This window comes from Phyllostomus discolor, chromosome 13 (genome assembly GCF_004126475.2).
Source record: "Phyllostomus discolor isolate MPI-MPIP mPhyDis1 chromosome 13, mPhyDis1.pri.v3, whole genome shotgun sequence".
In the NCBI taxonomy this organism is placed as follows: Eukaryota; Metazoa; Chordata; class Mammalia; order Chiroptera; family Phyllostomidae; genus Phyllostomus; species Phyllostomus discolor.
The window spans coordinates 4,337,665-4,365,080 of record NC_040915.2 but is presented as its reverse complement, the minus strand read 5'-3'; the positions used below and the strand labels follow the sequence as shown (position 1 = coordinate 4,365,080).

Below are 27,416 nucleotides of genomic sequence, written 5' to 3'. Positions count from 1 at the left end.
ACTTACAAGACTGCACTCTAAGAAGACAAGGAATCCAATTAAAAAGTGGGCAAAGGGCTTGAACAGATATTTCTCCAAGGAGGACATACAGAAAATCCAAAGACACATGACATGATGTTCAATATTGCTAGCTATCAGAGAGATGCAAATTAAAACCACAATGAGATACCACTTCACACCAGACAGAACGGCCATCATAAACACAGCAACAAACAACAAGTGTTGGAGAGGTTGTGGAGAAAAGGGATCCCTAGTGCACTGTTGGTGGGACTGCAGACTGGTACAGCCACTATGGAAAGCAGAATGGAACTTCCTCAGAAAACTAAAAATGGATCTGCCTTTTGACCCTGCGATTCCACTGCTGGGACTCTATCCTAAGAAGACTAAAACACCAATTCAAAAGAACCTATGCATCCCAATGTTCATAGCAGCACAATTTACAATAGCTAGGTGCTGGAAGCAACCAAGATGCCCATCAGTGAATGAATGGATCAAAAAACTATGGTACGTTTACACAATGGAATTCTATGCAGCAGAAAGAAAGAAGGAGCTCCTACCCTTTGCAACAGCGTGGATGGAGCTGGAAAACATTATGCTAAGCGAAACAAGCAAGGCAGTGAAAGACAAATAGCATATGATCTCACCTTTAACAGGATCCTAAACAACAAAACAAAGAAACAAGCAAAATATAACCAAAGACACTGAAATAGAGGTCAGGCTGACAGTACCCACAGGGGAGAGAAGAGGGAATTTCAGGGGACAGTGGGAAAGGTTCACGGGAACAAACTTAAAGGACACATGGTCATAAACTAAGGGGAGGGTGGTAATGGGAGGGAAGTGGGGAGGGTTGGGGGGGGCTGGATTGGGAGTGAAAAGGAGAAAACTGTAATTGAACAATGATTAAAATAAAATTAAAAAAAATTTTTTGGGAATGAAAATATAAATGAATGGGTCATTTATCCACTTGCCTAAAATTGAAAATCAGACATGACTCCTTCTTTAGCAGAAGTAACTAACCATAGGTAGTTCCTGGGTAATTAATTCCCCAGTACATTGTGAGCAGAGCTACACGTACAAGGTCACTTTTGTTTTTTACTGATATATGAACAAAATCATTCTATTTACTATTGAAAGAAAGACAGCAGACAGCTAAGCCTGAGGCACTTCTTTTTCAATGAATGGCATGCTCAGCTTCTCTTCTCACGAAACCCAGTTACCAATCACTGTCGATTCTTGAAACATTACCACAAATAAAATTTCACACACATAGAAAAGGCAAAACGGAAGTATCAGCTTAGCAAAGGATCTCATCACTGGCCTTATATTTTAAAAGTTTATTGAGCAGTTTACACATCAGAAATAAAATATATACTTAGGAATGAAAATGTTGGCATTTGAAATTTGGAGACAGTGATTGGAATGGCATGTTCTGGGTCACATACCGGTGGGTGATTATTGTCCTAGAAAGGTGCCCCACCATCTCCACATCCTCAAACCTCACAGACAAAAAGGCGGAGAACACTTTATAGTGTCACAGTACCTGGCTTCGCACAGACTCAGTGGGGCCATGTTGAAGGGTCTCCCAAGGCCGCGTGGTAGAAGGGTACCATTTCTCAACCCTGGCGAAGTGGGTGTTCTGTGAGCTGAGCGTCGAGAGACCTCCCCAGAGGCCATAATGGGGTGCGAGGGGCCTACTGGGGCAGCACAAGTTCATAATCGTGCTCGAGGGTGTAGGAGGGCCGCCTGGAGGTGCGCATGGCCCTCAGGAGCGTGTATTCGGTTTCTGGCTCTTCGTTCTGGGCTTTCACTCTCTTTGTGACAGCGTCGATGTTCTCGTAGCCACCTTCGCTGGAGCTCAAGGAGGGCCTGTGGCTGATGATGGTGTAGCACACTTCGTCAGAACCCGCACTGTGCTGAGCTCCCTGCTGGGCACAAGGACAGGAAGGAGGAGAGGAGTCAAGGCTGCAGAACCATCCATCAAGCTGAAATTCAGTGCCCGTCCCTCCTCCTTTCTGATCCAGCACCTTGGGCGCTGATGTCTGAGAGACCTCAGCTTAGTGATGCGTACTGGGGGTGGGTGGCAAAAGTAGTTTTACAGCTGTGAGTTTTTGAAACACAGTTTATTCTTGTATTACTATTATTTATTAATTATGGTAGTTTCCATATGAAAAAACGGTAAACCTACATTTGCCGTGCCCTGCATGCGCTGTTAGTACTCTCTCTGCTTTTATTTCACTTCATATAACAAAAGGAAAGAAGAACATGGTGGTCCCTCTGATTATCTAGAGCAGGGGTGTCAAACTCATTTTCACGGGGCAGGGGCACATCAGCCTCGAGGTTGCCTTCAAAGGGCTGAATGTAACTTTAGGACTGTATAAATGTAACCACTCCTTAACAGTTCATTGAGAGCTCGGCGCTGCCACTGGGGAGGAACCAGGTGCTGGGCCAGATAAAACCAGGTGGAGGGCCGGATTCAGCCCGCGGGCCTTGTGTCTGTACCTCTGCTCTAGAGGAAAGCACTTGCATACGAGGTTACTGTAGGTCACAGATGTTGAGACAGAACTCAGTAAGGGATTAATCAAGTTACATACCTATGAGTACTTATTAGATTAAATACAATGAATAACTTTAGAGTGTAAGTACTTTTTTGTCATATTCCATTTATTTGGTTCTTTCTATTGGCAGCTGAGACCACAGCAAGCAGGGCAATTCCATGGTGACTGGAATTGCCACCCAGTTGCCTTTTGAAGCCCCAACCTTCTATCACCCCAAACATGCTTTGTGGCTTCAGCAATTTATAACGGGGAAGGGAAAATATATTGGAAAAGGCCACTATTTACTGGTGATAGAATGACGCTGTAGAGGCCCTGATCAGCCTACAGACAAAAGAAGAAAATGAACAATCTGCACAGGGCAAGCAAGCGTCTGACCGCTGAGAGAGAGGCCTCTGGACACCACCCCAGGAGAGCCATCGGCGAGACAGTGAGACCAAGAGTCAGATGGAGCGCAGCGAGATGCACTCAGACACACACACAAATGGGTACTCACACACCCGAGAGAGAGAGATTTCTACTGCACTCTACGTCGAGATGTTAAAGTTCGCTTTTCCTAAGGGTTTGCACTAGGTTGAAGCAGATTCAGCTCCTCCTCTGGGGTGCAGGGTGATGGGGCCCACGGGTTGCTCATCTGCTGGTGTTGCTTCGAGCCTGCATCTTACGCCCCGCATCCCAGTGCATGACCATAGAGCCAGTCTGGCTTCTGACATGTGCTGTTGTGACCACCCTTCCCATTGGCTGTGTCCTGCTGGGCTGACTCCCCTAGGGGAGGGAGCCTGCTCTTTATCCTGCTGGGTCCACCTAGCACCCAGGCAGTAGCCTTGTCCAGAATGAAACACTCTTAGTTTCTCCCAAGTTCTACAACGGATTCTTTCTTGCTAGTTCCCAGCTTTTGCTGGAGATTGGAAGCGGGTAGAAAGGAGAAAAAGAACCGAGAAAACCCTATACGGAATAAATTCCATAATCCCAAACACCCAGTTCAGGGTGCCCCACACTTAGGGCCTCATTGTTTTAGTTCTAATACCCACAATCCCCAGGATGTGACGGTCACCTAAAGTCTCGGATGACGGTAAGTAACCTAAGACTCAAGTGCTATTTGGGTGGGTCTCCGAAGACCAGGATGCTGCAAACCTGTGTCTTCCTCTACCACTCCCCCTGACACCACAGACAGGGTACATCTCAGGCATGAGCAATCTCTTTCATTTCTAGCAGCTCTGCAAAGATACAGCTTTAAAGCTTCTACCAGACTCCCTGTAACAAAATATAATTCCCTTTTAAAACTTCCCACCATGCCATCCTTTAAAAACCAGGTTCAGGGACTGGTTATAACTCTATGCTGGGTATCAGGTCCTGCTTTACAAAAAGTTCTGCTGGCCTTTTTGTTCAGGAGAGCCGACGGATCTGTCATAGTGAGGCTCGCCACACAGTGTCACAGAGGTAGACCCGTCTTCCTAATCCAGAGGAAGCAGAGGAAGAGGAGCCCAGCGCACACCTGGATAAGGTGGACTCCTTAGTGGCTGGCTCTGTGCCAGGAACCATGATAGGGGTGGGGGTGGGGGGAGGTCAGTGATTACTCCCAGGAGGAGGAAGCAGGGTTGGGGCAGTGATTGTAATAGAGGGACATTTCCAGGGCATTGCAAAGCCCCGTAACAAGGATATGGAAAACTGCCACCTCCCCGCAGTCCCGTAAAAATCACCACAAAACTGAACTGGAAGCCAGGAGGTGATCAGTCAGCACCTGTGCGCAGCTCTCCACTGCCCGCCTGCCTGCAGAACGGACTCTCCCAAGCAGGTGGCTGTCCTCCTCAGGGAGGGTCCTCGGCACAGAAAACAAGCGGGTCCTCCCAAAGGACACTTGAACTAGAGCCTTTACCTAACACCATTTGCCCCTCCCGGTGCTGCTACACAGCCCCTCCCTCCACCGCCCGACTCCGGAGCGCTCCGAGTGGTCCCGTGACCCCGTGGCTGGGGCTGCGCTCTCCGCCCACCCGGTCCCAGGTGCGTGGGCCTTCAGAAGGCACCTTGGGTCACCACGGTTCTGTGTGTTCTGGGGCTCCCGCCTGGTCCCCCCCGCCATCACTCTGTGCAAAACTGGTACAGTTTGCGGTACTTGCATGCTTCATTCTGTACAGAAATTCTCCCTCCCTCCCTTACTCTTATGTTTTAAACATTTACATGAATTCTTATTTAAATAGTAAGTTAGATATCTTATTTACATCAATTTGGTTTTTCTCCAAAGCGAGCATCTAAAGTCACACCCTCACTTCTTAATAAGATAGACCATATTTTGCTGTGTATAATGCACACATTTTTGCCCAAATTTTTTAGGGAAAAATAAGGCTGCGCATTGTACATGGGGGTAACCATCACACGCCATGAGTATGATAATGGGTATAATAATCCCGTGTGCAATGTGCATAGAAATGTGGGTGCACGGCAGAATACATGAAACGTTCACTTAAACCAGTTTACATTAGTGTCTTATGGAGAGAGAGTGGGAGATGAAGGAGCTCCAGCTAAACTGCTTCCCTGTTTTCTACAAATAAATACGATATGGAACAGAGCCAGTTTGCAGGGTCCCGCAGGGCCCTCAGTCGGTACATCCCAAGAACATGTTGGGGTTTGGGCCATTTCTCCTTTTCTCCAAAGATGCACTCTACCCTCTGTGGGATGGTTTATTTCTGTTTTTTCTCTTCTCTGTCATGTGCCACAAGGCACCCATGGGGCATCACCAAGCCCATGAGGCTGTCGAAGTTTGGGGGCTCCTCTGATACTGGCGCCGATGGCCAGGAAGGGCGGCCCACAGGCACGGAGGCCCTGGCTCAGGATCCTGATCCTCGGCTACGGCCAGGTGTCACAGTGCACCCTCTTCACCGTGGCCTCTGCTGACCATGGAAATCCCCTCAGTGTGAGACCCTGTGGGAGTGAACGAAATCTCCAGCAACCACAAAGACGTGGAACAGCTGATGGGAGTGAAACCAGCTGTGACACTTGCCAGGAGAGAGGCATTCACAGATGCAGGTAGCATACAGGCAGTCCGTGTGATTCGGAGGCTGGTCATTTACCGTGGCAGCCTTCAGGAGGCCCTTGGAGATGACACAGTGCAAGGCAGGAATGGCTCACTCAGGCCTGTGCCCCCAGACGCGCCAGCCCTGACTCTTTGGTGCTGATGGGTGGCAGACATGCCCCACCGGGAGACTGTGATGGCTGCAATGCCCAGCACACACAGCACAATTAAGTAGATGAAGTGAGGTTGTGGATTATAGTAGAAAGAATACTGACGCCAAGGAACAGAACTCAACTCTGCATAATCAAAGGAGCAATACCAGAGTAATCCAGTCTAAAGCAGAGTTGGGAGATGCCCCTTTTCAGTGGTGGTTGACTCTGTGGGAGAGCTGTGAAAAGGAAAGGCAGAGACGGATCCCAGGAAGAATCCACACACCACCATCTCTTGCAGAGGTGCCACAATGGAGGTGTTTGGGCAAAACATATGTAAAAGATCCCAGGCACAGAAGATGTTGCCTGTCTCGGTGCATATTCTGAGAATGGTCTTAAACAGGCCAGGAAGGAAGGCGTGGGGGGCCCTGGCCAAATTGCTCAGTTGGTTAGAATGTCATCCTGACACCTCAAGGTTGGGGGTTCGGCCCTTGGTCAGGACACATACAAGAATCAATCAACGAATGCATAAATAAGTGGAATAACAAATCAGCATTTCTCTCTCTTTTCCTCTCTCCAGAAATCAATCACCAATAAAGAAGGTGCAGGGGGCCAGTGTCCAGGTAAAAGGAACTCACAATCCTTGAGCCAGTCTGGGAGCACATCATGAGAGATTACTCCCACGAACCTTTCACATCTTGCAAGCAAACTCTTCCATTCTTCCCACAGCATGACAGGCTTCTCAGGGAGGGGACATGCCCATGAACACTTCCCTTCCTGAGAAATCTCGTCACCACACTCCCGTTCCTCAGGGCTCTTTTCATGAAGAGAAGAAAGAACAGATACTTCTAAAGCAGGCTCTAACCCTGTCCAGGTGGCTCAGTCGGAGCATCACCATTCACCAAAAGGTTGCAGGTTCGATTCTTGGTCGGGGCACATGCTTAGGTTGCTGGTCCATCTCTGGTCAGGGTGCTTAGGGGAGGCAGCCAATCAATGTTTCTGTCTCACATCAGTGTTTCTCTCTCTCTTCCTCTGTCTCTAAAATCAATGGAAATATCCTTGGATGAGGATAAAAAAATAATAAACAAGGCTCCAAATCTCCTTGGTGGTTGTCATTATCACCTCTCCTTGTGACATTAAACTGGTGCCCTTTTCTGAACTGAATTTCTGGCCTGGGAGTCCTGCTGTCCTCCCATTGGTCTTCTGCAGTCTCATTCATGTATTAAAAAGGACTTTCTTACAATGTGGTCTTTCATTCTGTCCCTTCTTCTTGGGAGGATGGACTTTTAGGATAGTGAGTTGACCCCAGCCAGAGCGTGTAGTGCCCATGGCAAGGCTAGTCCCCCAGGGAACCACAACAGAGGTGGGGAAGGAGGAGGAGAGGAGGACGGGGGAGGGGAGGGGCCAGAACCTGGGCAGCTGCCTCAGCGCTGTCTGAGAACGTGAGTGGGCCACCTCCAGGCCACTGCCCTGTCTGCCTGCTTATGTACATTTTCAATCGCATACACCAGTGATTTCAAACTTTTTAAAAATTTACTCTTCATTGTATTTTTTTCTATTACCGTTTAGTCCCCTCCCTGGAGCAATCACCACTTGGTTGTCTGTGTCCATGAGTTCTTTTTCCTTTTTGCCCAGTCCCTCCACTCCCTCACCTACCCACTCCCACTAGCTAGCATCTACTCTCCATCTAGTTTCCTTGTTAGTTCAGTTTTTTATCTAGTTTGATTTCATCTAGTTCTTCTGGAAAATTCTCTTGTTCTTTCATTTGGGGTCTATTTCTTTGTCTTTCCATTTTGGCTGCTACTTTGTATTTTCTACCTTAGATGTTAAACTAATCAGCTGTTAAACATACCAGTTGTTAATTTAATCAAACTGCAATCAGCAGCCTGGCCTAAGCACCAGAGGGCGGGGCAGAGTGATTCCTATCCGCAGCCTATTGCTTACCCTCAGGCTGATGCCATTTGGAGAGGAGTGCTCTGCCTGAGAAGGTGGACTCTGCTGTATGGGGCATAACTCAGCACAGGGATCCTGGAGGCTGTTCCTTCAGTTCTCTCTCCAGAACCACTGGCACCAGATTCTCCTCAAGTGTCTCTAGTCCACTCTGCTTTCCCTCTGCCAGAGCCCAGAGTAAATGGCTGCAAATTAAATTTTGTATTTTGGCCCTTTAAGAGGCTCTGAGTCTCGAGCCGTCTCTCCCTGGCCAGTAGAACCCCTGATGCTTTTCATAGCTGGATGTCATCTGGGTTCTTTTCTGGCTCTGATGCTGTAGGCTGAGGGGACCAGCTTGGCATTTAGAGCTCACACTTCTCAGAGGGAAGCCCCTGGACACTGAAATGTCCCACTGGCATTTCAGTTGCCACCTGTGGGAGCCTAGCCAGCCTTCTCACACCTTCTCCATGCTTCCTACCAGTCCTGATGTGGCGAAGTCATTTCTTCTGTCTCTCTGTAGTTATAAGGCTTCTCTCCAGCTAGTGTCCAGTTGGTTATTCAGGGTGATTTTTCTGCAATTCCCAATTTGTCCTGGGAGAAGATTAGTGTAGCTTCTACTTGCTCCTCTGTCATCTTGGATCTTCAATTTCAACCTTTTTAAATCTCATGACACAATCTAATTGCTATAATTCGGCAACATACCAAAATATATATATTTTGCCAATATGAGAAAAGAAATAGGTATAATTTTTATTCATGCATACTGGATGGCTGCTGTTGCATTGGCTGTTGTCATCTTTTAAATTTGACAATCTGAAGGAAAGAAGTCAGTGCCCCCCCCCCAAATTCTTGTGGCACGCTGCTTGTAATTCACAGGCATACACCATAAAGAAAAAGTTAAAAATTAAGATGCTACATAATAATCAAATTAACAAAATGCTTGTAATATAGTAGTAGTAAAAGGAATACACTATTTTCATAAGCTTATTGATATCCACCATGTTTTAAAATATAAATGTTAATTCATGGACAAAAGGATGGAAACAAATGTGCTGAACTAAAAAGGATTGATGTTTTTTGGAGGTAAATTATGTGTCTATTTATTTCATTTATTTTTGTTATAATAGTTTTGAAAGTTAAAACAATAAACTTCAGTAGAATTGGAACAGCAAGAACTTTCCAATCATTTAAATGTGTTAAAGTATTTTTTTAATGTTTTATTTATTTTCATTTCTGGATTAAAATGACCAAAATTTAAAAAATTAAAAAATTACCAAGAGTATTATTTAAAATATGAGAAACATTGATCAGTGCATTCAGAATTTGTACATAAAGAAGACTTACAGCTATGCTTATGTAAAGTCATCTGGATTTTGACACTTATCAGACAGATGCAGTGTTTTTATTACCTGATTAGAAGTGGATGAAACTTCTTTACCTGGAGGATAAAAATAAAAGGAAATCAGCATAAGAGTTTTGAACCATCCCAGTGTGGGGTGGGGGGAGGTAAAAAGGATAGAATGCAGTGATAAAACCATAAAGAGGCCGGCATCTACATGCCTGGCATTGTGCCTCATCATTGCACAGCTTTTCCAGGCTTTCGGACAAGATCGAGGAAGAACGAGTGTTTCGAGGCAGCACCATGTTTCTGTGAAGTGATACATCCAAGCTGAAGAGAAGTGGATTTGGGGGTTAGAGAACACAAATTTGCCCACAAACATGCTATGAAAAGAGAGTATAGCAGGTATGAAAGAAGAATGATTAAAGGTATAAATTTAAGACATAATTTCTATGAAAGTATCACAGGAAAATTATACCTTTTAAAAGATGAACACTCATTATACAGGTAGGTATTGAATCATTGCTTCTGGAGCACATGATACAACCATTACTTTAAATTTTTAACTAAATAAATAAGGCATAGTTTTAATAAATAGACCATTTTAATGCTATTTTCACAAGCACCATCTAAAGTTGTAGTATTTTTTTTTTATTTTAAGGCTATTTTCCATGTGAAGAAGCCTAAATTTAAAGAATATAAGTAACTTATGTTAAAGTTGATATATAATATATAACAAAGAACTTTTGTAAAACCCATAAAGCAGAAATAACACAGAAACTGATTGTAATGTAATAAATTTATAAATTAATACTAAAAGTGTAAAACAATGTTTGAAATTAAAAATTACTCAGATCCAAGAAGAAATAAAAAGTAGCAAAATATTGGGCAATTTAGTATTTCCTTTAAGAACACATGAGTCACAGAAAAAATATTATTTAGAGGAAAGGTTAAATTCTTATAACAGTGCCTGCCTGGAATGAGCACTCCATAAATATGAATAATCACTTATATTTATTATGCTCCACAGGTTTTGAAAATTACAATGTAATTTTCTGTTGAAAATTTTCTACTAGGAAAACCTGATTAATTATGTGTTTTAGCTAATCAGAGGACCAAAGACATTGCTTTGAAAGAAACCACTAATCAGAGTGGAGGGAAAACATTTTCCTGTGTCTGTTTCTAATGAGCAGAAAGGATCCATAAGCACATCCTGTGAATTTCATCAGGACCTGAAAACATACATGAAATAGGCCCACTGACCAGCTGGGAGCACCATCACATTGATTCTCCCAACCAGTTCTTGTGACTTGGTCCACGTAGAATGTAAACAAACAAAATAACAACAATTTGGCTTCCCTAATGAAATCAGGAAGTTATTTATTCGAGTGTTGAAAAGATATAGAGGTCTTGATTTTAATCATTTCCCATTTAATTTCCCATTTTGACCTGTGTAAAGAATGGCTGGGTATTGGACATTGTCATAAATTTAATTAGATGGCAACTTCAATTGCATTTACTGTTGCAGATGAGGTCTGCTTACTTGACTGACATAATACAACAGCAGGTGTCTAACACATATTGATTTCCCATGGAGGGAAACCAGTGCAGCTATGGTGGCATCTCAGGGCTTTATTGATTTCTGTCTCTCTGTGGAAATGTGCTTTGCAGGAATATTGATCATGTCCACAGGACATGATAATGGTCTATGACATAGAGTACATTAGGCTGACAGATGCTGGTGATCAAGAAGGTGTGGTTACCCCAGGCTACTATAAATACATAGCGTATCTAAAAAAATTGAAGGGGACTGCACCTCAGTGAAGTTACATGGGAATTAGTAGTCTGAATTATTTCAAAATAACCCCATCCAAACCAATTTGTATCTCCTTTTCCTGTAAAAGCAGCAAAATACTTGGCAAGTCATTAGAATTTGTGTAAGCCATATATCATTTGAAGTTCAGCCAAGAGATAGACTTTCCTGTGATAGAGGTTTGATAAAATACGAAGTTTGTTCCATAACATGTTAATGAAATTAATGAACTATAGTAAAACTGATAGTCAAATAATAGATGGAAAGCATGCAAAGAAATAACATTAGATATGAGCAAGATGGCATCCTTATAGGTCCTGCTAATATTAAATACTCATAAGAATAGTGAATTTTACCAAATATTCAAATAAGAATTAATACATATCCTTCTCAAACTGTTCCAAAAAAATTGAAGAGGAGGGAGTCCTCCTAAACTCATTTTACAAGGCCAGCAATTCCCTGATACCAAAACTAGGCAATGATACTACAAAAATATTATACAACAATATTCCTGATGAACACAGATACAGAAATCCTCAACAACATGTTAGCAAACCAAATTGAGCAATACACCAAAAGACCATATACCATGATCATGTGGAATTTATTTTGGGGATGCAGAGTTGGTTCAATACCCACAAATCAATTAACATGATATACCACATAAACACAATGAAGGATAAAAATCATATCATCTTATCAGTAGGTGCAGAAAAAGCATTTGTCTAAATCCTGCATCCATTTATGATCAAATTCATAGCAAAATGAGAGAAGAGGGGATATACCTCAACATCATAAAGCCACACATGACAAACCCACAGCTAATGTCATGCTCAATGGTGTAACTCTGAAAGCTTTTTCTTTAAGATCAGGAACAAGACAAGGATGTTCACTCTCACCACTATTACTCCACGTAGTACTGGAAGTCCTAGCCACAGCCATCAGACAAGAAGAAATAAAAGATATCCAAATTGAAAAGAAAGAAGTAAAATAGTCATTATTTGCCAATAACATGAAATTATATTTAGAGAACTGTAAAGATTCTACCGAAAAACTAGTAGAACTCATAAATGAATCCAGTAAAGTTGCAGGATACAAAATTAATATTCAGAAATCATTTTTATTTTTATATAGCAATAATAAACTGTCAAAAAGATAAGTTAGGAAAACAACCGCATTTACAATTACATTAGAAAATACCTAAACCCCTGGCTGGTATAGCACAATGGATTGAATTTGGCCCTGTGAACCAAAGGGTTGCCAGTTCGATTCCCAGTCAGGACACATGCCGGGGTTGTGGGCCAGGTCCCCAGTAGGGGGCGCCAAAGAGTCAACCACACACTGATGTTTCTCTCCCTCTCTTTCTCCTTCCCTTCCCCTTTCTAAAATTAAATAAATAAATTTTTTTTAAAAAGAAAATGCCTAGGAATAAATTTATAATAAATGAAGATTTGTGTTCAGAAACTTATGAGATATTGAAGAAACTGAAGAAGATACAAATAAATGAAAGGCTGTACCATGTTTGTGAATAGAAAGAATTAACAACATTAAAGGGTTCATACTACCCAAAGCAAACTACAGATTCAGTGCAATCATAAAATAACATGGCATTTTTCACAGAACTAGAATAAATAATACTAACATTTACATGGGGCCACAAAAGACCCAAGATAGCCACAATAATCTTGAGAAAGAAGAACAAAGTTGGAGATATCACACTACTTGATATCAAACTATATTGCTAGGTAGTAGTAATCAAAACATCATGGTACTTGTATAAAAACAGACACATAGATTATGGAACAAAACAGAGAGTCCAGGAATAAACCCTTGCCGTTATGGTCAGTTAGTCTATGGTGAAGGAGGCAAGGACATACAACGGGGAAAGGACAGTCTTTTCAATAAATGGCATTGGGAACATTGGACAGATACAAGCAAAAATGAAACTAGATCACTTTCATATACCATACACAGGAATAAACTCAAAATGTATTAATAAAGGTGAAACCTGAAACCACAAAACTCCTAGAAGAAAACATAGGCAGTAAACTCTGTGACATCACTCTCAGTAATAATATTTTTTGGATATGTCTCCTCAGTTAAGGAAAATAAAAGATATTATAAATGAATGGGACCACATCAAACTGAAAAGTTTCTGTGCAGTCAAGGAAATCATTAACAAAGCAAACAGACAATTTCCTAAATAGAAGAAGATATTCACCAATGATACAGTACATCCAATAAGGGATTAGTATTAAAAATATATAAGGAAGTTATTCCATTTAACACCAAAAACATTCCAGTTAAAAAATGGGCGGAGGACGTGAACAGACATTTCTCCAAAGAGGACATTAGATGACCCATAGACATGTGAAAAAATGTTCAACATATTAATCATCTGAGAAATGCAAATTAAAACAATGAGATATCACCTCACACCTGTCAGAAGGGCTACCATCAAATCAACCAACAATAAATGTTGGAGAAAATGAAACCCTTGTGCATTGTTGGTGGAATTGTAAATTGGTGCAACTAGTATGTAAAACAGTATAGAGATTCCTCAAAAAATTAGAAATCAAACTAATACAGGACCCAGCAATCCCACTTCTGGGTACTTATTCAAAGAAATCCAAAACACTAATTTGAAAAGATATATGTACCCCTGTGTTCATCGCAGCATTATTTACAATAGCCAGGATATGGAAGCAGCCCAAGTGCCCACTGACAGACAATTGGTAAAGAAGAGGTGGTACATATATGCAGTAGAAAATTACTCAGCCATAAAAAGAATAAAATCTTACCATTTGTGACAACATGGATGGACCTAGAGGGTAATATGCTAAGTGAAATAGGTGGGCACTAGACTTATGGGGGGATCACTTCATAAGGTATGTAAATTTCAAATCATTATGTTGTACACCTGAAACTAATATGGTATTGTATGGCAACTGTAACTTAAAATGTAAAAAAGTATAATAAAATACATATAAGAATATAATGAATAATTTTAAGCTTAGGAATTTGAAATTTTAACGAAAAACAAAATGTGAGTACTTTAGAACTGCAAAAGTATTTGCATCTGTATGTGAAAAACTTTTTCACAATATCACCACGATCCTATAGTTTCACCAGAAAATTATTCTACCAAATAGTAGAAGGAATAAGATCAATCCTACACAAACTCTGTAAGAAAGTAAAATGTTCCAAGGCCAGTCACTGAGGAGCACCTGAATTTGAGGTGTGCCCAGGCAGGGCAGGGTGAGGTGACAGAGAAGTGGCTGTGACTGAGGGTGCACAGTGAAGCATGGTGTCCCACGGAGGAAGGGGCCACCTCAGGAGGGAGATGCGGAGCAACATTTGTAAGTGCCAGAGATGAGGTAGTCGAAATTAAGACTGAACATTGTGTTTTAGGGTCTGTAGTAATTACATCTGGGCAGAGGCATTCAACATGCCCTGTGGTCAAAAATAGACTTTATACCATGGTTTAGTACAACCATATATATTATGTACGTACCATCAAGATAACCGCGTCATTGAAAATGGACAAGAGTCATATGATTTCACTCATATGTGGGAAATAAAACAAAAAACAATAAATGAGCAAACAAAACAAACTCATAGACGCAGACAACAGATTGGTGGTTACCAGAGAAGAGGGGTGGGGAGAGGTGAGGAGGGTGAAAGGCGTAAAATATACAGTGATGGTGGGAGACTGGATTTTGGGTGGTGAGTACACATGGCAATATACAGATGATGCATCATAGAATTTTAAACCTGAAACTTATATAATGTTATTAACCAATGTTAACTTTAGTGAATTTAAGAAACTGTCTCATGGGACAATTTTACATGCAAGGTGCTTTGATGCGTTTTGAGTGTGTTATTTCATTTATGGTCATGATGATATTGGCAAAATACATTCATCTCATAGACCATGAAGTACACTCAGGGAGCTGAGGGGTGACTGGAAATGCAGAGCTCCAGGGGCGTCGAGAGGCCATTCCTTGAAGGGGCTTGTAACTCGAGAAGACAGCTGAAGCAACAGCGATGAGAAAAGCGAGTTTCCTTCAGATATGCCTGTCCCAAGGAGCTACACGTTGTTATTTGCAGTTGTCCATTTTAAAATAATTCCATGATCACTACACCTAGATACTAAGTCAAACAGAGCAAAGGCATGAGCAAAAAAGATACACTTAACAATACCTTATCCTTAAAACAGCCCTATTTTAAAATAACAATAAAAAATTAAAATCAGTAGGATTTTGACTAATTGCTTCCCATAGAAGTTTACTAAGTGTTGCTTGAAAGAAATTATATGTAGATAGTGTTGTGATACAAAGAATAAAAAGGTCAGTTTTATGAGACAAAAAGGAAGGACTCAGGCCGCAAGCACTGCTTCCTTCGACCCCGAGGGAGCGTCAGAACCACAGCTAATTTGGATGTTTAAATTTACAGCTGTCCTGGTGCAGCAAGTACTGGCAAGTGAAGACTTACTTTTCTTATCTTGACTTCGATTTTCTCTCTCAACTGGAGTCGCTTCCTGCCTGCAAGGAAAATAAGTAACATGAGACCCTCCAGTTTTCTGAAGCTGATGTTGCACTTGAAAGGGATGTTTCATTGCTCCCAAACTAAAGTCATTGCTACACTGACAATTTCAAAGTTAAATAAAATTAAGAGCCTGCTTACCCTAGCTTTTTTTCCTGGAAAACCATGAAATATAGCTGATAACATTGTATTGTATAATTGAAATTAGCTAAGAGAGTAGAATTTAAACACTCTCACCAAAACAAAAAAGAGGAACTTATTTGAGGTGATGGAGGTGTTATAACTCAGTGCAGGAATCATTTCCCAGTGTGTACATGTATCAAATCACAATGTACACTTTAAATATCTTAAAAGTCATTTGTCAATTGTACTTCAGTAAAGCTGAAAAAACCCCAAAACCTAGAGGTACATTTTTCATGGAGAATAAAACCCCATATTTTGTGAAACTTAAGGAACCATGGTGTGACAAGACTGTGCATGTGCCACTCTGTGGGCAGATCACATATGTGCCACACAGTGAAACTTGGAATAAGTTGAGGAGGCCATTGAAAGTCCATTTTTTTCTCTGCTCTTTTCCTCATGGAATCTATATCTTCAAAGGTAAATGAGGAGGTCCTAGAAATTCTGAATACAAATTTATGGTGACAGGTATCAATAAGTGCGGGCTGGTGATGGAGAGAATCTCTCCACGGGGACAGGCTTCCCTGTCACACCACCGTAGAAGGGCTGGGACAGGGTGGGGCCGCCGACACACCCCTTTCGTTCCTTTCCCGGCCAGACTCCCCGACCAGATGGGCACATGGAGGGAACAAAGGATACCACCTGAAATCACCCGCCCCCCTCACGGGGCGTAGGGTACAACACACACAGAATAGGAATATGCCCAGGGCAGAGGGAAGAGAGCATTAGGTGAGGAAGCAGTCTGAGACACACCAAAATCAAATCCTCGTCTGAGCTTTTCCCTCCTCCGCACTGTGCCGACCAAATGCACTAAGGTTCACGCAAGCCGTTTTCTCTTCCTAGGGACCTGCTTCCTCTTCCAGCAATAAGCACAGGGCTGCAAACATGAACTGCATAACAAAGATGATACAGAAAAGAAAACAGCAGAGCGAGATGTGAAAGGCAGCTCAACGGTGATTGCTGGTGTTGTGAGTAATAACACATGGGAAGCGAAAGTGGACCAGCAGAACTCAGGACATGATGGAAAGAAATGATAAAATCCTTAGAGAAATTAAAACAGCATTAGAAGCATCAAAACTTCAAGTCAATTCTTCTAAAAAGAAGGCAGAAGCGTGTGAAGTACACTGGAAATGAAAGCTAATGGTAGAAGTGAGGAAGTAGACTGATTAGAGAAAGGATGATAATAATGAAAAAAAAAGCCATCCTAATATACACACAACACTAGTTTTTCCTGGAGATGAGATGCACACGAACGAAATGAAGTATCCAATGATAATAATAAAGAAAATTCCCAAATAAAGTCTTGTATCTGAAAATAGATTTTAGAGAAAAAAAAAAAGCATCACATGACATATGTAGTAGCTTCCAAACTTCAAGAATAGATAATGAATCCCAGAACATCCAGGGGAAAAATGTACATGTAAAACCAAGCCATCAGTGAGGCACCCTTACAGTGGCCCAGTCTGCACCCTTGCAGCCGTACCCACCGAGTCAAGAGGGAAAAGGAACCCTCTGAGGAAAGAAAGCGGGTTGTCAAATATCTTAGTACTCTGAAGATATGAAACCTCCTAGGTCTTGAGGGGAAAAAATGATGAACATAGAACCACATTTGAACTTTCTAAAATGCAGATTCACGTTACAGAGATGTTGGGGAATGATGGATGCAGCTGGCTCAGGAGCTGTCTGTGCCTCTGAGTGGCTGCCCGTGAAAGCCGAGCCTGACCGCTCATTGTCCCCTCTCACTGCAGTGCAGGGGGACAGTGCTGGGCCCACGCAGAACTTTGACTCCCTGACAAGACAGCGAAAACCTCCCTGGACAGTCTTCCTTTTTTAATCAACCTATGTTGTGGACTACATGGTGTCCCTCCCCTGAAATTATACGCTGAAGTCCTAACCCCCAGGCCCTCAAAAGGAGACCATATTTGGAGACAGGGTCTTTACAGAAGTGGTTAAGTGAAAATGAGGTCATCGGGATGGGCCCTAACCCAGTTCCAGCAGTGTCCCTGTGAACAGAGGGAATTTGGATAGGTGCACATGGAGGGAAGACGCAGGGAGAAGACAGGCATCTCGGAGCCAAGGAGGGGAGCCACAGAAGAAACCCACAGTGTGGACACTTGGGCCTTGGACTTCAGGCCTCCAGGGCTGTGAGAACATAAATTTCTGTTGTTTAAGTCATCCTGATCTGTGGTACTGTGTTATGGCAGCCAGAGCAAAGTAACACAGCCCAAGAGTGGAGGCTGGACCAGGCAATACTGAGTATTACTCCCGATAGGCATCCTCACCTTCCATGTGTTCCTTGGGAGTTTGCAGCCCCTTCCCCACTTTCCTGCCCTTCTGTGTACAGACCTCCTCACAGGCCAGAAGATGCAGATGGAACAAGCCTCCCTCTCTCACTTCAGAACTAGATCCAGACAAGCTGAAAGCCCCACACATCTGCAATGGTCAACATACTTAGAATCATATAAAATAGAGGAAAAGAAAACTGAGTATTAACTCAAACAAAATAGTAATAGATTAATTTCTCTTAGCCAATAACAAAAAGAAAGAAAAATAAGAATGTAGATTACCTGAAATGCATAATTATTTTCTTAAAGATTTTATTTATTTATTTTTAAAGAGAAGGGAAGGGAGGGAGAGGTAGAGAAACATTAATGTGTGACGGACTCTCAGGCACACCCTACTGGGGACCTGGCCCACAACCCAGGCATGTGCCCTGACTGAGAATGGAACCAGTGACTCTTTGGTTTGCAGGCCAGCACTCCATCCACTGCGCCACACCAGCAGGGCCATAATTATTTTTTAATACATAAATTTCAAAATTATGAACCTTAAACAGAAAAATTATATAGTAATTTTCAAAACCTATGGGGCATAATAAACATAATACTAGCTCATATTTATTGAGGGCTCATTCCAGCCAGACATTATGCTAATGAATATACATTTATTTATTTTTTAAATCCTCACCCAAGGATATGTTTATTGATTTAAGAGAGAGGGAATGGAGAGACGTAGGGGGAGAGAGAGAGGGAGCAAGAGAGAGAACCATTGATTAGTTGCCTCTCATTCAAGCCCCACCTGGGGAATTGAACCCAGAACCTAGGTATGTGCCTTGACCAGGATCGAACCCACAACTTTTTGGTGTATGGAATGACACTCCTACCTAGCCACCTGGCCAGGGCTAGACATTGATTTTTTTAAAGTGTTATCCTCACTACCACAATCTTAAGCTGTAGGATTTTTATTTTGTAATATGATTTTTTGGATAATAAGCATCCTTCTACTCACTGACAACATTACAAAAGCTGTCAGCTGGTTTCTGAAAAGAAATTTTGCAGGCTAGAAGGGATTAGCAAGAAGTATTCAAAGTGATGAAAAGCAAGGACATACATCCAAGATTACTCTACCCAGCAAAGCTATCATTTAGAATGGAAGGGCAGATAAAGTGCTTCCCAGACAAGGTAAAGCTAAAGGAATTCATCATCACCAAGCCCTTTCATATGAAATGTGTTGTCTGGAGCCAGTCAAAGGCACTCTCCAAACGGTAAGTAACACAGTGTGCAGCATCAGTACTGACATGCTGAACTCTACACGGTCTCTACCACATTTGGTCTTCTTTTAAAAATTGTTCATGCTATTCCAGTCATCCCCATTTTTCCCTCTTAGCCCCCCTCCATCTCCTCTGGTGATCCCCCTTCCTTTGTTCTGTCCATGGGTCATGCATATTAGTTCTTTGGTGTCTCTATTTTCTTTACTGTTCTTAACATCCCCCCCCCATCTATTCTATACCTAACAGTTTGTACTTCTTAATCCCTTTACCTTTTACCCCATTATCCCAGACCCCTCTTCCCACTGGCCACCATCCCAATGTTCTCCATATCTGTGATTCTGTTTCTGTTCTACTTGTTTGCTTAGTTTGTTTTTTAGATTCAGTTGTTAATAGTTATGTATTTATTGCCATTTTAATGTTCATAGTTTTGATCTTCTTTTTCTTCAATAAATCCCTTTAACATTTCATATGAAAAGGCTTAGTGATGATTAACTCCTTTAGCTTTACCTTGTCTGGGAAGCATTTTATCTGCCCTTCCATTCTAAATGATAGCTTTGCTGGATAGAGTAATCTTGGATGTAGGTCCTTGCTTTTCATCACTTTGAATACTTCTTGCTAATCCCTTCTAGCCTGCAAAATTTCTTTTCAGAAACCACCTGACAGTCTAATTACCAACTCCTTTGTTGGTAATTATCTGCTTTTCTCTTGCTGCTTTTAAGATTCTCTCTTTATCTTTATTTTTTTGCATTTTAATTATGATGTGTCTTTGTGCGGTCTTCTTTGTGTCCATCTTGTTTGGGACTCTCTGTGCTTCCTGGACTTGTATGTCTATTTCCTTTGCCAATTTAGGGAAGTTTTCTTTCATTATTTTTCAGATAGGTTTCCAATTTTTTTTGCATTTTCTCTTCTCCTTTGGGTATCCCTCTGACAAGAATGTTGGAATATTTGAAGCTGTCCCAGATGCTTCTTACACTGTCTTCAATTTTTTGGATTCTTTTTTTCTTCTTGCTGTACCAGATGTCTTTTTCTTCCTTTTATTCTAAATCATTGGTTTGGTTCTTGGCATCATCCACTCCACTGTTGGTTCCCTGTAAATTGTTCGTTATTTCAGTTACTATATCCTTCATTTCTTCCTGGGTCTTTTGTATGCTCTTGTAGTATCCACTGAGTTCCTTAAGCAACCTTATAACCAGTATTTTGAACTCTGTATCTAATAGATTGTTTCTCTCCATTTTGGTTAGTTCTTTTTCTAGAGTTTTGATCTGTTCTTTCATTTGGGCCATGTTTCTTTGTCTCCTCATTTTGGCAGCCTCCCTGTGTTTGTTTCTATGTATTAGGTAGAGCTCCTTTGACTCCATGTCTTGGTAGCATGGCCTAATGTAGTAGATGTCCGGTAGGGTCCAGTGGCACAGCCTCCACTAAGCTGGGTACTCGAGGTGTTCCCTCAATGAGGCCTGACTACTCCCTCCACTTGTAGATGAGTCTCAGTTGCTGCCATCAGGTCAATAGGAGGGATTTACCCATATGGAAAGCTGGTAGGACTGGCTATGACCCTTGGCCAGTAACTACCTCCCTCCATGTCTTGTGGAGGTGGTTGGGTGGTGCTCCAATGTGGTCTATAAATGGTCACTGGGTTCCCAGGCTCTGGGGTTTCCTGGATAGTGCAGGCCAAGGTCAGCAACCACCTGTGTTCTGTCTGGGGCCCCTTGGCTAAGCTATAAAGTGATTTGCAGATGACTGCTGCTAGTGCCGGGCCTGGGACCGGTCAGTGGGAGGCAGAGGGGCTAGGCTCAGCTGTTGCTTGTTTTAGTGGATATAGGAAGGTCTGAAGCCCATGCCTAGCCCAGCGTCTCATGTGGAAAAGCCACTGTTATCAGTGTGGGAGTGTTGCTGGAGTGTGCCTATAAGTTGGATGGGGTGGCCCCTTAGCTTATCATCAGGGTGTGGCTTACTGTGTGAGCCAGGTTGATGGAGATTCAGATATGCTGCCACCACACTGCAGCTCTATGAGGAGGAGGGCTCACAAAGGGTACAATGGCCACTGTCTGCAGTCTGTCTGGAAGGAAGCTGTACCCCAGCTCTTGCCTTGATGCCAGACACTTCAGTTCCTTCCTATTATGCTACTGGTGTCCTTCAAGCTGCTTCCCCAGTGCTGGATCCCTGAGGGAGTGAGTCTGAGTAAGTGCATGTGTGGTGTGAGGCCCTTTAAGAGGAGAGGAGGACTTCCGGCCAAGATGGAGGCATAGGTAGACACACTGTGCCTCCTCACACAACCAAGATAGGGACAAAAATAATTTAGAAACAGAATAACAACCAGAACTGACAGAAAATTGAACTGTGTGGAAGTCGGACAACCAAGAAGTTGAAATAGACACATTCATCCAGACCAGTAGGAGGGATGGAGTCAGGCAGCCAGGCACAAGTCAGGGCGTGGAGAGCAGAGAATGTTGGGACCAGGCATGTAAGGCATCTGTGGCATGCAAGACCGCAGCAGGTGGACCCTGAGTGTGCAAGCGGCAGCTGGAAGACCCTGGCCAAGGAGTGGCAACCAGCAGACCCAGTGAGGCAGCGATTGTGAGGCAAGGCACTGGGTGCAAACCAGGATCACAGTGCTGGGAAATAGAGCCTCGGGGCACTGATTGAAAACACCTGTGGGAGTCGAGGTGCAGGGAGAGATTCCCAGCCTCACAGGAGAGGTCCTTGCACAATTCCCCCATGGGAATTGGTACCACAGGGGCCCAGTTTGCTCTGAGGAAGCAGCGGAAGGGACTAAGGTCCAATGGAGAGCAGAGCAAATGCCATTGTTCCCTCTCAGATCCTACCCCCACATACAGTGTCACAGCCCAGCACCTGGGGTGCCCTGCCCTGGTGAACACCTAAGGCTCTGCTTCTCACTACATAATAGGTGCAACCAGACCAAAGGGAAAAAAAAGATGGCTCAAACAGAATTGAAAGCCCCAGAACAAGTACTTTTAAGTGACCGAGAGATAGCCAACCTATCAGATGCATAGTTCAAAGCACTGGTGATCAGGAAGCTCACAGAATTGGTTGATTTTGATCACAAATTAGATGAACAAATGAAGGCTACACTAAGTGAAATGAAAAAACATGCACAGGGAACCAATAGTGATGGAATGGAAGCTGGGTCTCACATCAATGGAGTGGACCAGAAGGAAGAAAAAAACATCCAATCAAAAAAGGATGAAGAAATAAGAATTCAAAAAAATGAGGAGAGGCTTAGAAACCTCCAGGACATCTTGAAACGTTCCAACATCTGAATTATACGGGTACCAGAAGGAGAAGAGCAAGAGCAACAAATGGAAAACTTATTTGAACAAATAATAAGGGAAATAGACTTTCCGTCCCCATTCTGGCAAAGGAAATAGACTTCCAGGAAGTCCAGGAAGCTCAGAGAGTCCCAAAGAAGTTGGACCCAAGGAGGAACACACCAAGGCACATCATAATTACATTAGCCGAGGTAAAAATGAAAGAGAGAATGCTAGAAGCAGTAAGAGATAAGGAGACAGTCACCTACAAAGGAGTTCCCATCAGACTGTCAGCTGATTTCTCAAAAGAGACCTTGCAGGCAAGAAGGGGCTGGAAAGAAGTATTCCAAGTCATGAAAGTCAAGGACCTACATCCCAGATTGCTCTATCCAGCAAAGCTTTCATTTAGAATGGAAGGGCAGATAAAGTGCTTCTCAGATAAGGTCAAGTTAAAGGAGTTCATCATCACCAAGCCCTTATTATATGAAATGTTAAAGGGACTTCTCTAAGTAAAAGAAGATAAAAAACATGTATAGTAAAATGATAGCAAACTCACAATTATTAACAACCACACCTAAAACAAAAAGAAACTAAGCAAACAACTAGAACAGGAACAGAACCACAGAAATGGGGATCACATGGAGGGTTAGCAACAGGGGAGTGGGAGGAGGAGAGGGGGGAAAAGGTACAGAGAATAAGTAGCATAGATGGTAGGTAGAAAATAGACAGGGGGAGGACAAGAATAGTATGGAAAATGTAGAAGCTAAAGAACTTATGACACATGGACATGAACTAAAGGGGGGGAATGTGGGTGGGAGGGGGTATGCAGGGTGGAGGGGAATGAAGGGGGAAAATGGGACACTGTAATAGCATAATCAATAAAATATATTTTAAAAAAGAGAGAGAGGAGAGGAGAGGAGAAGTCTGAGATACCCGTAGTTTCTTCTGCTGACCCACCCCCGACTGGTTTTTACAGCCAGAAGTTATGGGGACTTCTCTTCCTGGCACTGGAACCCTGGGTTGGTGGTCTGGTTTGTGGGTGGGATCCCTCACTTCTGAGATGTCCCTCCATTTTATGTCCTCCACATGTGGGTTTGGGACCAGCTGGATCCATGTCTCCATGTCTCCACCCCTCTGTCCCTCCTACCCATCGTATGAATGTGGTTTCTTTAATTCCTTAGTTGACGGACTTCCACATGGCTTGAGTTTCTGCCGGCTCTGAGGGATGGCTGTTCTATATTTTAGTTATAGTTTTGCCATGGCTGTGCGACGAGGGGAGCTGAGTCACCTGTGCCACCATCTTGATAGTAAGTCCCACTTTTGATCTTCTGAACAATTTCATTGAGCAGAATAACACTAAAGATTTCATGTTTATTTTATCTTCAGGAATGGAAAGGCCTAATTATTCAAAGAGTTTTTATTATAAAACTAAACTCTGAAGATGTCTACAGAGTTAGCTTTTTCCTTCTCTCTTTAAATTAGTGGTCGAACAAGATTTAGAAAAGACAAAACACTCTTCAGTGCTTCTGCTGAAGTGGAAAGGGTGAAAACATGAATAAGGCTTTATTTGGCAAAACACAAAGCAATGCCTCCTGTTACCCATGAATGGACAGTTTCTTGGTTACTCCACTCCAGTGCCAGGTAGTGGTCTTTCTCCTCTGTGAGCTGGTGGTTTCTTGCCTGAAGCCACTGTTGTAAATGTGTCACAGTCTGATTTGGACTTACAGACATTGTCTCCATCTCAGAAAACCCCATTTCTGGGGAACCATCGCTAATCTCAGCAACAGTGGTGTCTCCAGCAGCTTTTACTCTTTTTGATGGGATGAGATCCAGTGACTGTTGAGCCTCATACATCACCAGTTACCTTCTGTCTTTCACTTGGCTCCATTCTAAGTTTTGTGGATGTTTCATTTAATTGTGTTCTTAACCCTCTGACTTCTGTGACAGGTCAGTCATTCCGTTTCTGCCTTCTTTAGTTCCATTTCCAGATTCTCTCCCTCTCTTCTCAGATTTTCAACATCTTTTAAAATCTTTTTAATTGTATTTATGTCCATTACCACTTAACCCCTGTATACATACCCCCTGGGCAATCACCACCCTGTTGTCCATGTTCATTTTTCTTTTTGCTCAGTCCTCCTACCCCTTACCTTCCCTCTCCTCTAACTGTCAGCCTGCTGTCTATCTATGAGTCTGTCCCTCTTTCACTTGTTAGATCAGTTTATTCATTAGATCCCACATATAACTGAAATCGTAGTTCACTTATATGGTATTTGTCTTCTCTGCCTGGCTTGTTTCACTCAGCATAATGTTCTCCAGCTCTATCCATGCTGTCACAAAGGGTAAATTTTTCTTCTTTTTTTACAGCCAAGTAGTACTCCATTGTGTAAATGTCCTATAGTTGTTTCATCTACTGGTGGAAACTTGCATTTTTTCTTCTTAATCATGTTAGATCTTGTTCTGAAAATGTGAATGACAACTGCACCTGCTTACTAGTCTTTTGTGATACATCGACCTTAATTTTCCACTTATTTTCTTCTTGTCCCGCACTTCTCTGTAACTTCTGTAAAGTTCTTTCTGTTTCTGCAAGGATGGTTTCATATTTCTCACAGTGTAGCTGTAACAATTTATGCATTTCATCAGCTTCTCTAAACTTGTGCTCTGGAACCATAACCTCCTCTGTTTCAGAAACTCAGTCACACATTCTTATGCCTTCGTTTCAAATCCACACAGCCATTCACTATAATTGAAACTAGAAGAGAACCTCTTTAGCTCCTGACTCCACAGCGTCCACATGTTGTCATTTCCTGGAAGTTCTGTTCACTCCGTCCTGCAGCATTTTCTCTGTGGACACCGATGCTTCCATCGTTTCCCAGTTCTCCCAAAAATCAGTGATTTTCTTCCTCAGGTGTTCCACAGTGTCCTTAGAAGAACCTAACTCATTCTAGAGACCAGCTAGTTCTTCCTCTCTTTTTGAAATTCCTTTGAAGAGTTCTTCGTGGGAAGAAAAAGAAGATGCCTGGTGGTCCTTCTGTCTCTTATGCTGCTAATTCGGGGTTGAAACTATTTGTTTTCATCTTGCACCTCCTGTAGCAGCTTTGTTTTGTTCAAAGATCACTCCCCCTCATTTTAAGCATCCTTTCCACTCTTTTCACTTATATGCCTTTTCTTTCAATAGGATCTCAAGTTCTTCAAATTGTGATGCAGAACAGGCCCTTTTCAAGGATAACCTTGTGCTACCTCCTGAATAGGAGCCCTGAAGGATTCATTTTATGCTTGAAGGTCCTGTAACCATTTTCCTCAATTGGCTAGATCTTTTCCTTCTCTTCTAAAACAGCCTTCATGGTGTTCCTCTGTTCCTTCTTTTCTTGTGATAGGTTCTGAAGCTCCTGACTTTCAGAGCTTTTATTTCCTGCTTCAGATAAGAAGAGTTTTCTCTTTATTAGCAACTTTGAGAAGTCCAGCTTCCAGAAGCTCTTCAATGGAATTGATCTTTCCATTTTTTCATGCATCACTTTCTTAAGTTCCTCAACTAGGGATGCAAAAGAAACCCAATCCTTTTGATTGGCCTTTAAATTCTGAACTTCTTTAGTCCAAGATGAGTTTTCTGTCCCTACTACATTCAGTTCTTCTTCATCAGTGACCATCTGTGTAAGTCCACTTCCAGGTAGTCCTTCTATAATCATCAGCTCCTCATCTGCTTCTTGAATGTATTTTTCCACTTGTTCCACAACACCTTTATTGGGCTGTTCAGAAACAAGAGTGCATTACTTCTGAACTTCTCATTGTAATGCTTTGCTTTGGTCATTTAGAATCTTAATTCTTCCATTCTGTTAGAAATTTCACTTTGTACATGCTCTTTGCTCTAAAATATTGTGAACTTGCCTTTGCTCCAATTCCTTTCACTGAATTAGTCTTTGCTTTGATTGTTGTTTTGAACCAAGGTATCTGTAAGTTTACAAGGCAGACCCTGTCCTCTACTTTTTTGGGCACAAATTTACTCTGTAAACCTCACATGCTGCTCATGCTCTGCTGTTCTCTTCCCAATACGATGCTGGACTTCTCCCCACCTCTCTGAGCTGCTTGTAGCTGCCCCTTCAGCTGAGTAGCTGCTTGCTCCATGTTCTTCCTCTGGACGCAGCTGCCCTGCTCCTCCATCAGTTCATCCATTCAACCTGGCACAGTTTATGTGGTCCAGCAGACTACTGGCACTCTAGTTCATTTGCAGCGTCACTGACAGCGTGTCTCAGTGTGCCATTTTCTGCTGCAAGTGGGCTGTGATTATCAGCTCACAAGCTTGCTGGAACTTCACCTCTATCTGTCTAGTCTCTTGATAACTGACATGCATTTTTGTTATGAAATATATTATGTTCCTTTACTAATGTCCAATCTGATCTCTCATCCTTGCTGTAACCACAGTGCTTCTTTTTTCCTTCCATCATCATTTCCTAGGTTCACTGGTCAATCTTTTGTAGCAGGGATGTCTTCCTTTGCAGTAGCAAGTGATTGGTCTTGTTCTTGAACCTGATGTGTGAGTGCAGTCAGTTCTCCTTTACGCAACTTCCTTAAAGCTTCCTAGATCACACCAGACCTCCCAGTTAGCAGGTCTACAACACAGACGGCTGAATCTTCAGAGAATGGTATAGTCTTCAAGGACAGAAGAAAATCTTTAAATTTCACATCAGCATTTTCTCCATCAGTTTCAGTCTTCAGGATTTTTAGCCCCATTATCTGGGCTCTTTCTACTTGGTCAGGGTTAGTAAGATACACAGCCTCTCCTGTCCACTGCCAGACTTGAGTCTGCATTCCCCTTCAAAGGAATACTAGAAGTTGATTGAATAGGGGTTCATCTACCAAGACATTTTCTGTCTTCTCCTTCTTTGATGAAAATTTCTTCTTTCCTGATCCACTTTCTTGTTGAGTCTCTTGGTGGAGGGGTAACGATTTTTGCTTTTCTGAAGGTGCCATAAGTTTCCACACTTTTATCCTGATCATCGCTTCTGTTTTTAGACTTCTGCCCCAGTTTCTTCTTTGAGGCAGCTGCTTTGGAGGAGGTGGGGGTGGGCTGTTCAGTAACTGGGACCAG

The 27,416-nt window shown here is 42.5% G+C and overlaps 1 protein-coding gene, 1 long non-coding RNA gene and 1 pseudogene across 2 annotated transcripts in view; all 3 read right to left on the bottom strand.

The window, feature by feature from the left end:
- Window positions 1-983: 983 nt before the first annotated feature.
- GCSAML (germinal center associated signaling and motility like) overlaps window positions 984-27,416 on the bottom strand; it is a 42,002-nt gene continuing 15,569 nt past the window's right edge. Inside the window, exons 2-4 of the mRNA XM_036014067.1 lie at window positions 15,287-15,336; window positions 9,050-9,078; window positions 984-1,922 (exon numbers count right to left, since the gene is read on the bottom strand). Coding sequence (XP_035869960.1) covers window positions 1,692-1,922; window positions 9,050-9,078; window positions 15,287-15,336 — 310 coding nt within the window. The 3' untranslated portion in view covers window positions 984-1,691. The remainder of the gene's footprint in view (window positions 1,923-9,049; window positions 9,079-15,286; window positions 15,337-27,416) is intronic.
- On the bottom strand, window positions 5,321-6,980 carry LOC114510095 (annotated as a pseudogene).
- On the bottom strand, window positions 19,871-26,368 carry LOC118497901. The gene is made up of 3 exons (XR_004900415.1): window positions 26,312-26,368; window positions 25,033-25,035; window positions 19,871-19,881 (listed from the first exon to the last, which is right to left on the bottom strand). It is a non-coding gene; the product is annotated as an uncharacterized LOC118497901 (long non-coding RNA).